Source organism: Sprattus sprattus (assembly GCF_963457725.1).
Source record: "Sprattus sprattus genome assembly, chromosome: 18".
Taxonomy (NCBI): Eukaryota; Metazoa; Chordata; class Actinopteri; order Clupeiformes; family Clupeidae; genus Sprattus; species Sprattus sprattus.
The window spans coordinates 202,158-215,006 of record NC_137916.1 but is presented as its reverse complement, the minus strand read 5'-3'; the positions used below and the strand labels follow the sequence as shown (position 1 = coordinate 215,006).

The following is a 12,849-nucleotide window of genomic DNA, read 5'->3' as shown; positions in this document are numbered from 1 at the left end:
AAGACACGCGTTCTTCCAAGGCAGTAGCGCCCCAGGCCTGGAAGAGCATAGGGCCTTCAGGTCCCTATTCATACACAACCTCCACCCTTGTGTGCGCACGCATGTTGCACTGATGTGCCAACAGGGTAAACCCAAAATGCGGCAGATTAGGAAAAAAGCACAAAGGATATGGGAAACAGTTGTGTGCCCGGTTGACCAGCCGGATGAGGAGCCTAGAGTGCTCAACGTACAATCCACAGCTGGTGATCCGTTAGATTCGGAAGGCTGTGAAGTGCCGTTGGAGTGGCCAACCCAGAGAGGTGCCACCCAAAACCGCTCTCCACAAAACCACCACCAGGGTGGGTGGAAGAGCTGGCGAGGCAATGGTCAATATCAACGCAGGAAACAGCCCTACCAAGGGAAGGGTAACCGCCAGCAGGGCCGTTACCCTCACAATTTTAACAGAGATCACTTCCCTCAAAGGCCCCATGATCGGTTCAACCATGGACCTCAGCATGGTAATAGGGATATGGAAACAGAGTCAGGACAATCTGAATCAGGGAGTCAGATTTGGTCAGACACTGATTCTCTTAAAGAGGTCCTGATAGTTAAGTAGTGATCCCTCGTCCCCCGCCAAGGGGGGAGAAACCCAAAGAAGGCGTAAACACCCACCGAGGACCTGAGCCCCTCTGGTGGTTAGACCTAACACACATAGGGCGTCTTTCTCACAGTTTTTGGGTGTTGGCTCCTCTCATTGACTGCCATCACGAGCAGCTCATCCCTCCAAACCCTGTTTATCTAGCAGGAGGCCAACAGGTTAAGTGTGACAGGATCGGTTGCCACTAGGAGCAGCTTAGCCCTCCTGAGATCCATGTCCCTACCATGGCTGATTTTCAACATTCATATGTTGAATCCAATGTGGGGGTAATAGACCCACAGAGGTCCCTTTTACGTCAACCACATGAGACACTGCGAAACATAAAGGTCTGCAGTGCCGGCCCACCAGGAAAGATATGGTTATCTATGCTCTCGCTGTCCATCCAGAAGTTCAGTTTCATCAGAAGATGACATAGACTCCTCACCATGTGAGCCATATCCTAGGTCGAAAATGAAATCCAGCGACAGCTGAAAAAGGCTGATGCCCGTACTGGATATTCACAGGAAAGCTCTGCTAGCTTTGTTACCCTTTGAGCCGTCTCCACGCCAAAGGGGGGTGGATAGACACTAACTCTCTAACTCCACTCACTAACCTTGCATGCCACGCTAACCCCATAGGCATTGCATACACGCTACACAAACAAATACAACAGCACACGTAAAACTTAACACCGCAGTAAATATTCTCAAGAGTTTTCAGCGCAGCGGTGTTCAGACCTCCCTCACACCAAAAGCTGCCACTAACTTTCTTAAGGAATAGGCTTGTTAATCCTCAATGCTAACACCCCTTCCTTCCTTTCCATGAATATTTTAAGTCTGTTTTAGGTTTGGAGTGTTTGAATGTTGTTTGAATGTTTGTTGCTAGAACTAAGGTATAGAAATGCCATCTGCCCAGATGTTCAAAAGCCTTTATGATGCCCAGATGTCAAAAGCCTTTTTACGAACTATTTGTGTCAGCAGGAATAAGAGACATTGATGGACTATGGATTTATGGACTACACAGCTTTCTGTTGCTCTCATGGACTACGAAGCAATCCCAGCCCTGAGACCAAAAGGGGGGATGTCAGTGAATGAGCCACCATAGACTCCATTACCCACAATTCCCTTATCAAATTTCAATCCTTATCAACAGTCAGTGACCTCGCAATTGGTCACATCAAAGTCATAAAAAGGGTGACGCATTTTGCCCTTAAAACAGTGATAACCCCCCAAATCTTTCTCTCTGGCGGTCGGTTTCACACGCGTGAACATCGTTCAATTAAGAGATACCCTCTCTGCAGAACAAAGGACAACGCATGACAGTCGTATTGAACTTTTGGCCGAAGTTAAGAAAATACTTTGACGCGTCTAGTTGCAACCAAGTTATACCGGTAGTATATTACTGCAGCCCAGCAGTATTCTGAGGAGGATAAGGCGACCGGCTTCCCTTATTCGTTTCTCCAAGTCGACAGAACTTTACATCCTTCTAAATCAGCGGACCTCCAGCAAGGCCTCCGCGAGTTCAGCCGACGGGCTGCAAAGAAAGGACAGACGGACATCCATTGAACCTACGTGACGCGTTGTTCCAAGGATTCCGCGAAAACACCGTTGAATGCTTAGCAGGAGCGTTCTTCACGTAAGGCTGACATCTGGGCAGAGATTAGTCTTATATGTGTGTTAATATATGTGTGAAAGTATTGCTGTTTTATTTCATTCATGATTTAAATGCTTACTTTGTAATTCACAGTGCATGGTTTGTAACCGTGCTATATCTTGCGTTTGTTTTACTTTCGCTAACTTGTTAGAAACGTGCATGCACGTTCTCTCTCTCTCTCTCTCTCTAACTACCTCAATCACCGTCTAAACATATACACGTCATATCGCGAGTTAAGTGTTGTTGAATATCTTGTTTTGAATTAAGGCAGCTTGGATTTAGTCCTTAAGACAAGAATCCCTTTGTTCAGGCATTCTTTACCCAGAAAGGTGCCCTGCCCCCAACTAAGAAAACAAATGAGTTTAGGTCTCGGACCCCAGCCTTATCTCCTGAATTTAGGGCTAGCGCACTCTTCACTTCACTCAAACAGATTTTATTATCTGTGCGCTCGCATAGCCTCTCTCACTTCCCCTCTCTCCACATCGCGAGTTCAGTGCTGCTGAAATATATTGTATTGCGTTGAAGGCCGATTCTATCCTTGAGATAAGAATCCTTTGTCTATAACCTACTCATTTAAAGTTGTGCCCATCCTCCAATTTATATTGGCGTCTCTCACACAGACGTACGCGCACCACTTAGCGCGTAACCGCGCATACCTGCGCACGCATGCACGCAAACACACACACACACACACACGGGCGAGCAGGCTCTCATGCCCCTCCTCGGTAATCCCAACTCCACTTTGTGCCTTGTTTCATTGTTATACTCAGGTGTTTATGTGATTAGTATTAGCCATTAATTACTATCTGTTACCTTTAATAAATTGTTTATTTAGATTTAAACAATTGTCTTGTCTGTTGTTGTTCCAATATTCCACTGAAAGCCATTTTCCGCCAACCAAGTACTCCAATTGCCTTCACTTCTCTGATTGTTCCATGAAGTGTTATGGACTTTGTAGTGATATTGTAGTACGATAGTATTGTGGTACCATACTTAGACTGTAGCATAGTGGTACAACTAGAGCTTTCCATTATTTTAGTAATTTAATTATAAAATATTAAATACTAAATTTAATGATTATTAAATTTTATGAGACTGATTTAATTAAACTAATGTAACAACCACGGTTTTACCTACACTGCTGTGTCTGTTGAGGCATCAGTAGTTAAGCCATCTGAGTTTGAAGGTTCCCGTGTGAAGCCAGTTTCTCCCTGTATTTGTCCTTGTGCATCTCGCTGTGTCTCTCCCTGTGGTTCTTCTTGTCAGCAGGTGGGGTCTGTTGCCAGTCCAGATTATTCAGCTTTTGTGTCTGATGGCTATGTGTCACTAGTGGGAGGTGATTCAAGAGTCCCGGTAAAGATCCTTCGGGATACAGGTGCATTTGATTCATTTGTAGTGGGTTCGGTCTTACCATTTTCTCCTTGTTCAGATACTGGAGATAGTATACTGATATGTGGGATGGGATTGAATGTTGTACCTGTGCCTATGCACAAACTAATTCTGGATTGTGGGTTTGTTAAAGGCGAAGTCACTATGGGTGTTCGCCCTGCATTGCCGCATCAGGGGGTTCATGTCTTGTCGGGTAACCAGTTAGCGGGTAGCCGCGTGTTTGCTAACCTACCATCTTTAGTGGTTACGGCTACTCCTGTGTCACGCATGCCTGATAAGGATGCTCAATGTTTTCCAAAAGTGTTCTCAGCGTGTGCGGTTACTCGTGCCATGACTACAGCTCAGTCTAAACCAAAATCTGGAAGTGGTATCGAAAACAGGTTTTTTAAGATGAGGCGACTGGATTCAAGTGATGTCTCCCCTTTTGATGCGGAGGAAGATACAGGACGGAAATCAAAGTCCAAAATCAAGCATCCGCTGGCGTCTTTCTTCCACCTGTTCTTCCGTGTGAGTGCCATCCTGGTGTACCTGGTCTGTGAGCTGCTCAGCAGCAGCTTTATCGCCCCCATGGTGGTCATCATCCTGCTGCTCTGCTGTGATTTCTGGACCGTTAAGAACATCACTGGTCGTCTGATGGTGGGACTGCGATGGTGGAATCAGGTGGCTGATGATGGGAAAGGCCACTGGGTGTTTGAGTCCAGGGAGGGCTCTGGGAAACAGGCCTCTGACTCTGAGTCTCGGATCTTCTGGCTTGGCCTGCTCATATTCCCCATCGTCTGGGTCATCTTTGCCTTGCAGCTCCCTGTTTGGATCGTCCATTTGGACTACAGGTGGATGCGAGTGACCGTGGAGCCGGTGCAGTGTTAGTTCAATCTGATAGTAATGGTGTTCAGCGTCCTGTGAGCTACTTCTCGAGAAAATGTAACACTTATCAGGTAAATTATTCAGTTATTGAGAAGGAGGCACTGGCCCTAGTGTGGGCATTGCAATATTTTGAGGTCTGTTGACTCCGGTGCTCCTCTAGTGGTCTATACAGACCATAACCCAGTAGTTTTTCTACATTCTTTGTCCTGTCCAAATCGCAGACTGATGCGATGGGTCATATTAACACCTGTGGTTGCTCCCCTTGGTCTATGCTGTCTCTCTCTATCCTCCACTCTTAAACTGCTTCTCCAGGTGACAGGGGTTGCTGGGTTGGTTGATGGTGGGAGAGTTGGATCTTTGTGAGTTTTCCTGGTACGTGTGTTTGTATTTGTGTGCATTGACACTTAAAAAATATATATAGATAATGAAATGTGGTATGTTGAGCTTTCTGGTTCCTTGCCATGGGATATGGCTGGGTTTGGACTGTTTCTGGTGGAGGGATGTACTCATGTAATGTTGTCCCTACCCTGTCTGGGTGCGCCAGGTTGGAACTCTGCTCTTGTGGGGGAAGGTGTCACGGCCCCAGTGGGCCGTGCTGCTGTTCTTTGCGCGCTTGCAGTGTTCCACCTGGGCACTAGGTGTCCCTCATCGTTTTGTGTCCTGAGTTGTAGGTTGCCGCGGACCAGCTGGATAGGCTGCACCTGGGCCGGGTGTGATCTACTCTTTAAAACATCTGAGCAGTTGTTCTCTCGGTCTCCCTCACTCGCGCCTGCATGCTGGTGTTCTGTTGGACTGCGTGGCTAGCGGACCAGATACCAGCCGAGGCCTTGTTTGATTACTTTAAGCATTTTCTTTACTTTACAGATTCTCTATTTTTGTAATAAATTATTGTCATTTACCACGACCCTCTCGTGTCTGTCCCAGACTTTGTCAAGGTTGTGAGCCGAACTGTGACACAGTCCAAAGCTATTGGACCTTGGAGCAACACAGTCTTTTTACCTACAGCTCATGACTGTAAACTTGTTGGAAAAGTGTTATCCTGAATTTTATACTGTATTATTTGAATCATTTTAAGAAAACTTACAAAAAGCAGAATTTCGGATTACAGACTTTTGTTTCTGAACTTTGGTGTCAAGGACGAAAGAACTTTGAGGTCCTAAGCTAATGGGCTAAGCTAGGCTGCACCACATTGTTGTTGAAGCTTGTTGAGGCACAGCACTAGTATGTCCAATTAGAAGCAATAATATGATCTAGAGAAGGAGTGTCCACAGGCCAAAGTGTAGTAAATATGGTGGACAGAGGCCCATACTGAGGCAACATGTAAACATGATTACGTCATTATAATTCACTCTCAACTAAGAAAGCAATTTGGATGCACTTTTCATCTGTCAATTGTCACATGAATTTAGCATAGTGTTTAAATATGATATTGCAACCAAATATCTACAATTTTCACACAGACCTATCAGGAAGTCTTCTTTACAGCAATTAGCTAAATTAGCATGAATTTTATCCATTTATTTAACGACAAACATTTTAATCCATCCAGAGATTCCAGTCCCAGAGTGTCTGACTGTGAGCTCCATCACTGCATCATCTGCTAGCCTCAGCTGGCTGGTGTCTCCTGAGATGAGGCAGACTCCACACAGCTTCCTGGTCTCTTACCAGAGTGAAGGGACTGAGCCAAAATCCATCTCTACTGGGTCATGCAGCATGGACATCACAGGCCTGAAACCAGGAACTGACTACACTGTTAGAGTCTACACTGAGCTCCAACATGGAGGAAAGAGCCAGCATGCTTTTCTTCAAATCAACACAGGTCTGAATTTATTACACAATAAATACACAAACTTTAGAAGTGCTAGGGATGGGACAGGAACTGGTTTCACTGGTATGCCATGGTATTAGAACAAAATAATCAATTATTGTCATGACAGTATGAAATCCATTTCTTTTCATATGACCAAATATGAAAAAAAAAAATCAAATATATTGCAAACACTGCAGCATAAACAGTGACAGTTTAAAGTATAATTAGGGAGAAGAAGTTTAAGTGATTATTTAGAGCTAAGGTGGAGAGTAGTCATTTGCGGTGTTATGCCTAATGTAAAATCGACATGCATTTGGCACTTGCCAGATATTACATTTGAGCAATACAAAATATGGTGTCGCTCTTCTGGCGGAGAGTGCAAATTTGCAGATAAATATTTGTCTATTTTTATTCGTAAAACTTCACAAGAGCAAAAAGCACTTTCCTATTTGATTCACCACCTCCACTTTCAGATACATGTTGGAATGATTTCAAGATTTAATCTTACCACAGTATCCTTTCAGACATAAGTCTTGTAATGTCATCTTGATACTGGCCCCTTTTCAGAAACTGATCACAGGTCTGCAACATAAATACATGAGGACAGTTATCTGCCCAATATAATGGGTTAGGCACTGAGTGCTATTGGTGGTGCCAATGATGTCTTTTCCCTTTCCAGAGATTCCAGTCCCAGAGCGTCTGACTGTGAGCTCCATCACTGCATCATCTGCTAGCCTCAGCTGGCTGGTGTCTCCTGAGATGGAGCAGATTCCACACAGCTTCCTTGTCTCTTACCAGAGTGAAGGGACTGAGCCAAAATCCATCTCTACTGAGTCATGCAGCACAGTCATCACAGGCCTGAAACCAGGAACTGACTACACTGTTAGAGTCTACACTGAGCTCCAACATGGAGGAAAGAGCCAGCCTGCCTCTGTTCAGATGAAGACAGGTGAGATATCAGGAAGGGAGAATGATTCCCTTGAACTTGAAACAAAGGGTTCTATGGAGATTGCAAAGAGGAGGGGAGATAGAGGTCAACCTTGCTGATATCCCCTGGAGATGTTGAAAGGCTTGGACACCATATTATTTGTCAGTACCTCAGCTACTAAATTATTAAAAAGAATTCTAACCCACTTGCAGAATCGTTCCCCAAACCCAAACCTTGTTAGCAGGTCAAATAGATAGGGCCACTCCAACCTATCAAAGGCCTTCTCTGCATCTAGTGACAGGATGGCGGTTTCTTATTGGCCCTCCTTGTTATGAAGGATGTTGAGAAGCCTTCTCACACTATGAAATCACATTCTGCACTGAATTAAACCATTTTGGTCCTCTCCTATCAGATTAGGCAAAAGAGCTTCCAATGTCCTTGCAATATCTTTACACTATATGTTTGTGTCTGAGTTAAGGCGGCTTATTGGACGCATGTTTTCACATCTTGTATTAGTTTTCCCTGGTTTTGGTAGAAATGTGATTAAGGCTCCGCTTATTTATTCAGGGAGGAGACCCAGGCTGAGCTGTACATTGAGACAGGTAGTGTGGGCCTGCCTGGGAGTCATGTGTGAGGCCTGGGGTGAGCAGTATACTTAGAGTGACATGCAGGCAGGCAGTGGCGAAGCCACCGGGGTGGCAAGGGGTGGCAGCTGCCACCCTAATTTTTTTGCTTGCCACCCCACTTGCCACCCAGGTTGTCAGAAGTGTTTCCTATAATATACTATTAATTTATTGAATGGTATTATATTTTTGCTACTTAAGCTGTTGATCTCTTTGGCAACTTGTTCTAAAATCTTTAAGTTCCCCCTCCCCTGTAAAATGGTTGAGTCCATGAGTTCGCTTTGCTCCGTGCGTGGTTGCCCCAACTTGCCCGCTACATTCAAGTGAAGGAAAGAACCAGTTTGAAAGCATTTGAGAAGCTAAAAACAAACTTGAGACAAGCCTTCTGTAGGCTTGCAGTGATAAAAGAATCTACAGTACAGCTGAATCGTGAATCAAGAAAATGTGATGGGTGATCATATGTGGTAGACAGTTCCGTTGTAATTTCAATCGTTTATTTATTGCTAGCCTGCAAAAATCGGTAGCATACAGTAGCTAGCTCGCTATACATCTTGCGCTAGCTTGAAGTTACCACTGTTAGCTAGCTTAGCTAACCGAGGTCTTTAGTAGGCTACAGTAAAGTGGACTGACAGAAAATGTTATTGCAGTTTTTATTTTCATTACGTATCATTAAGAAATCAGATTTTAGATACCACTGTCACGTATAAATTATTTTGTATATGATAACCCAATACATACAGAACAAGCCATTAGAAATTAAATTGGCCATTTAGAAACACATTTGTCATTATGAAGGGAAATATGTCATGCACGTTTTGCTGCTGAATATGTTAATATATGTACTATCTGACAGTGTTTTAAGTCTTATTAAAAAAGACAAATATTTGTTCTGGGTTTTTGTAACAATATCTAGACTCTTGGCAAGACATTACTGTTGTCTGTTTTCACTATCTGGAATTGTATAAATAAATACATATAGACACCAGGCATGTGTGTGTGATATTAGAGTAGAAAAAACCCGCACTCTTAAGCTTTTCTCATAGCTATTCTATTTAGACCATCTATTCAAAGACGCGTTTTGGCCACAACGTCAGTGTGACAAAACGCGTCTGTGGATTAAATGAAATAGCAATGAGAAAAGCTTGCAAGTGCGGTTTTTTTCTACTGTAAGTAAACAATCTTTTACTCGCACCCAAAAACGCCTTAATTTTGGATGTAGAGCGCGCCTATCCCTACAAAAACTGTGTTTGTGATATGCCACCCTTGAATTTCAACTTGCCACCCTGCTGCCACCCCATGTAAAATTTTCTAGAATCGCCACTGCAGGCAGGGCCTGTGAGTGCATGTGTGTGTGTGTGTGACCCAGGCTGAGCTGTACATTGAGACAGGTAGTGTGGGCCTGCCTGGGAGTCATGTGTGAGGCCTGGGGTGAGCAGTATACTTAGAGTGACATGCAGGCAGGGCCTGTGAGTGCATGTGTGAGTGTGTGTGACCCAGGCTGAGCTGTACTGCCCAGGCTGAGCTGAATAGGAGAATTGTAAAAAGGAGTTGCACTGATTTTTGGCAGAAGGATTGCATTTCTGCAAGATTGAAATACACTTCAACTCATTGCACTCAGTCGTCTGCCTCTCATTGAAAGAGCAGCTAAAATGTAATTGTAATTCCTGGTACCCTTTCATAATATCTGTTACCTTCTTACTAAATAAAAATAATTGTAAAAAAAAAAATACAAAAATGAAATAGCAGCTTTAAGACTTGAAGAATGTATTTGTTTCAACAGTGGATAATGAGAAAAATACCTGCGCTACAAATTCATACTTAAGTACGTCAGAGCTGTTTCCATTAACTGTATTTCCCATTGAGTTCCTATTGACTTCATTTCCCATGATGCATAGTGTTTATTCAAACCGTGTTCAAAGAAATGGCGCTGGAATTTGTATTTCGCTGAAACTTAGATTTTGTATTCGCGATAGGGTTAGAGTGCAGAGTGCAGACGATATTTTGCCAGACAAATATTTGCTCAGATCATGTGTAATCTAGTAGGTAAGTGTTGTATCACATTGTCATGGAACAAGAATACGCATAATTAGTTGAAATTCTGAATTTAGATAAGGCTGGGGTTCAGTGGCCTTCTGAATTTACTCCTGGCTGTTGATGTTTTCATTTTCATCTGGATAGTAAACCCTCAGACTGATCGCTTTTGATCATAATTTTAAAGATCGTATATTATGAGGAGGACAATACGCGGGTGGCATCACTACGCATTAGCCAATCAGAACGCTTGTACTGTCATTGCCATATAAAAAAGGAAAGCTATTCTAAGGTTATTATCTTATCCTATTCTCTAGTCTGTAATCTTTACAGATTTGCACGTTTCAACGTGCTATCTGGGGTGCTGTTGGATGGAGTTACAAAACTGGTTCAAACAATTAGGATATATAATTCTTTGCAACTTCTTCATAGAATATTGCACGTCTAATTGCGTAAACAGCGCCACCCTCTGACTCATTTAGGTAAATTCAAAGTCCTGTATTTATTTATATTTGCATACCTCGCGGATACAAAATTGCAACGTTAGATGTGTGCGCGTTTGTCGAATGAAAAAGCCACAGTTAAGAGAAACATGGCAGGCAAACTTAACGTTGAGATAAAGTTATCAGTTGAAATAGTAAATCATTTAGATATGGCAGGAGTTCAATGGTGACAAGTATTTACTACAGTTGTGATATGCATTCGCATTAATCAACAGATTGTGGAATTTATGCCAGGAAAGCTATAGCAATATATTCTAAGGTTATTAGCCTATCCTATTGTGTAGTCTGTAATCACCACAGATATCCACGTTTCAATGTGCTATCTAGGGTGCAATTGGGTGTAGGCTAATCATGAATAGTTCAAACAAATAGGGTATCTAATTCTTTCCAACTCCTTCTATAAAATCGATCTTATGAAGCCATATTTATTTAGTATGTATCACTATGAATTTGTATGTTCAAAATTTCACTTTATTTAGTAAGTATTGTTACGAATTTGTATGTTCAAGATTTTCGTATACATATGTATGACGGCTGATTGAGACCAGGCTGTCAATTGTGGTAATGGCTCAGTCAGTTTGTCTTTGTTTGATCTGCCATGCAAGTAGTCTTCCTGCTTTGTCTCCATGTTCATAAAAGTTCTGTTTTATTTTCTATACTTTTGCAACTGCTCTACTTGCTGACAATTCATTATAGCGGGCTCTTAATAGAGCTAATTTATTATGGTCATCATCCGCATTAACTCTATTTTCCTGATATATCCTTTTCTAATTGGGTGATCTGCTCATCTAATTGTTTGATTTCTAGTCTAGAGTGTTTGGATTTTGAACTACAAAATCCCATAATCTGACCTCTAATGAAAGCTTTGAAAGCCTCCCATTTTATGCATGCCGAGGTTTCAGATGTATTAGTCTCAAAATACAACTCTATTTGTTTTCCTAAGAATTCTATGAATAATGGGTCTTGAAGCCATCCTACTTGCAGGCGCCATTTAGGAGGAACATTAGCAATTTTTTCAATGGTGTATACCAATGACACTGCTTCGTGGTAAGATATAACTATAGCATGGTATTGACCATCTGCTCTCTTGGAAAGTATTTATGCAGATATTAGAAAATAATCAATACGTGAGTGTGTTTGATATGTTTTAAAGCATCATATAAAGTAAACTATAGAGGTGGGGTTGAGATGCCTCCAAATATCCAACCAATTTAAATCCTTCATGAATTGTTGAAATTCTTTCTAGTTTTGGCACGAGTGCTGTCAGAACCCCTTGAGCGATATTTAACTGGGTCCAAAGTGCAATTTACATCGCCTGCCATAATGTATAGCCCTGACAGAGAGGACAGTATGAGAAATAGGTCATTGTAAAAATTGGGATTGTCATCATTAGGGCAATTCCCCTACCATTCTAAGTGAGACATTTTACCTTTCCAGTTTCAGACATCCCAGCATGTGGGAAATTACACATTCATTTAACATAAGTTCAAATTCCATTCAATGGTGGTGCTGAAAAGCAGGCTTCCATAAGTCCCAGGTTCATTGGGTGTCCTTGGCTGAGCTCAGGTCCTTCTAATCTAACACCATTAACAACAAACAGTCTCTGCATGTTATTTGTCCTCCCAAGTTTATATGAGTGTCCATAACCTGCTTATTGTTTTAAGATTCCCCATTCCCCTACAATTCTAAGTGAGACATTTTACCTTTCAAGTTTCAGACATCCCAGCATGTGGGTAATAACACATACATTTAACATAAGTTCCAGTCTCTGCATGTTATTTGTCCTCCCAAGTTTATAGAAGTTTAGTAGGTATATCTAGCAGTCTCCTCTTTAACTGAAATGTATTTTCTGTCATCATTCTGTGTTTCCTGTAAGAAAACTACTTTTGTCTGTGATTGTTTGATTCTGTCATAATACTGAAATTATGTAAAACAAACCTATTTCACTACCTTTGCAGGGATTCCAGTCCCAGAGTGTCTGACTCTGAGCTCCATCACTGCATCATCTGCTACCCTCAGCTGGCTGGTGTCTCCTGAAATGGAGCAGACTCCACACAGCTTCCTGGTGTCTTACCAGAGTGAAGGGACTGAGCCAAAGTCCATCTCTACTGGGTCATGCAGCACAGACATCACAGGCCTCAAACCAGGAACTGACTACACTGTTAGAGTCTACACTGAGCTCCAACATGGAGGAAAGAGCCAGCCTGCTTCTGTTCAGATGAGGATAGGTAAGATATCAGGAAGGGGAGAATCATTCCCTGGAGTGTTATTTATGTCAAGTTGCTGTAGTTTTTGGTTTGTTGCACTTTCCCCCAAACTTGAAAAAGGGACTGAATCATCTATATGGAGGTTTAGGTTAGCTGGATTCCACTCAATGACTGAATAAGTCCCAGGCAGTAGTTACGTTTCCACTTTTCCTTTTCTTTTCAGTT

General features: G+C 42.5%; 1 protein-coding gene across 1 annotated transcript; it reads left to right on the top strand.

Annotated features, from left to right (window-relative positions):
• Window positions 1-4,048: 4,048 nt before the first annotated feature.
• On the top strand, window positions 4,049-4,525 carry LOC308379812 (Golgi apparatus membrane protein TVP23 homolog B-like; the record flags this gene model as incomplete). Its single annotated transcript, XM_080857076.1, has 1 exon — window positions 4,049-4,525. The coding sequence occupies one exon, from the start codon at window positions 4,049-4,051 to the stop codon at window positions 4,523-4,525; it is 477 nt and encodes a 158-aa protein (XP_080713202.1).
• Between the last annotated feature and the right edge of the window lie 8,324 nt (window positions 4,526-12,849).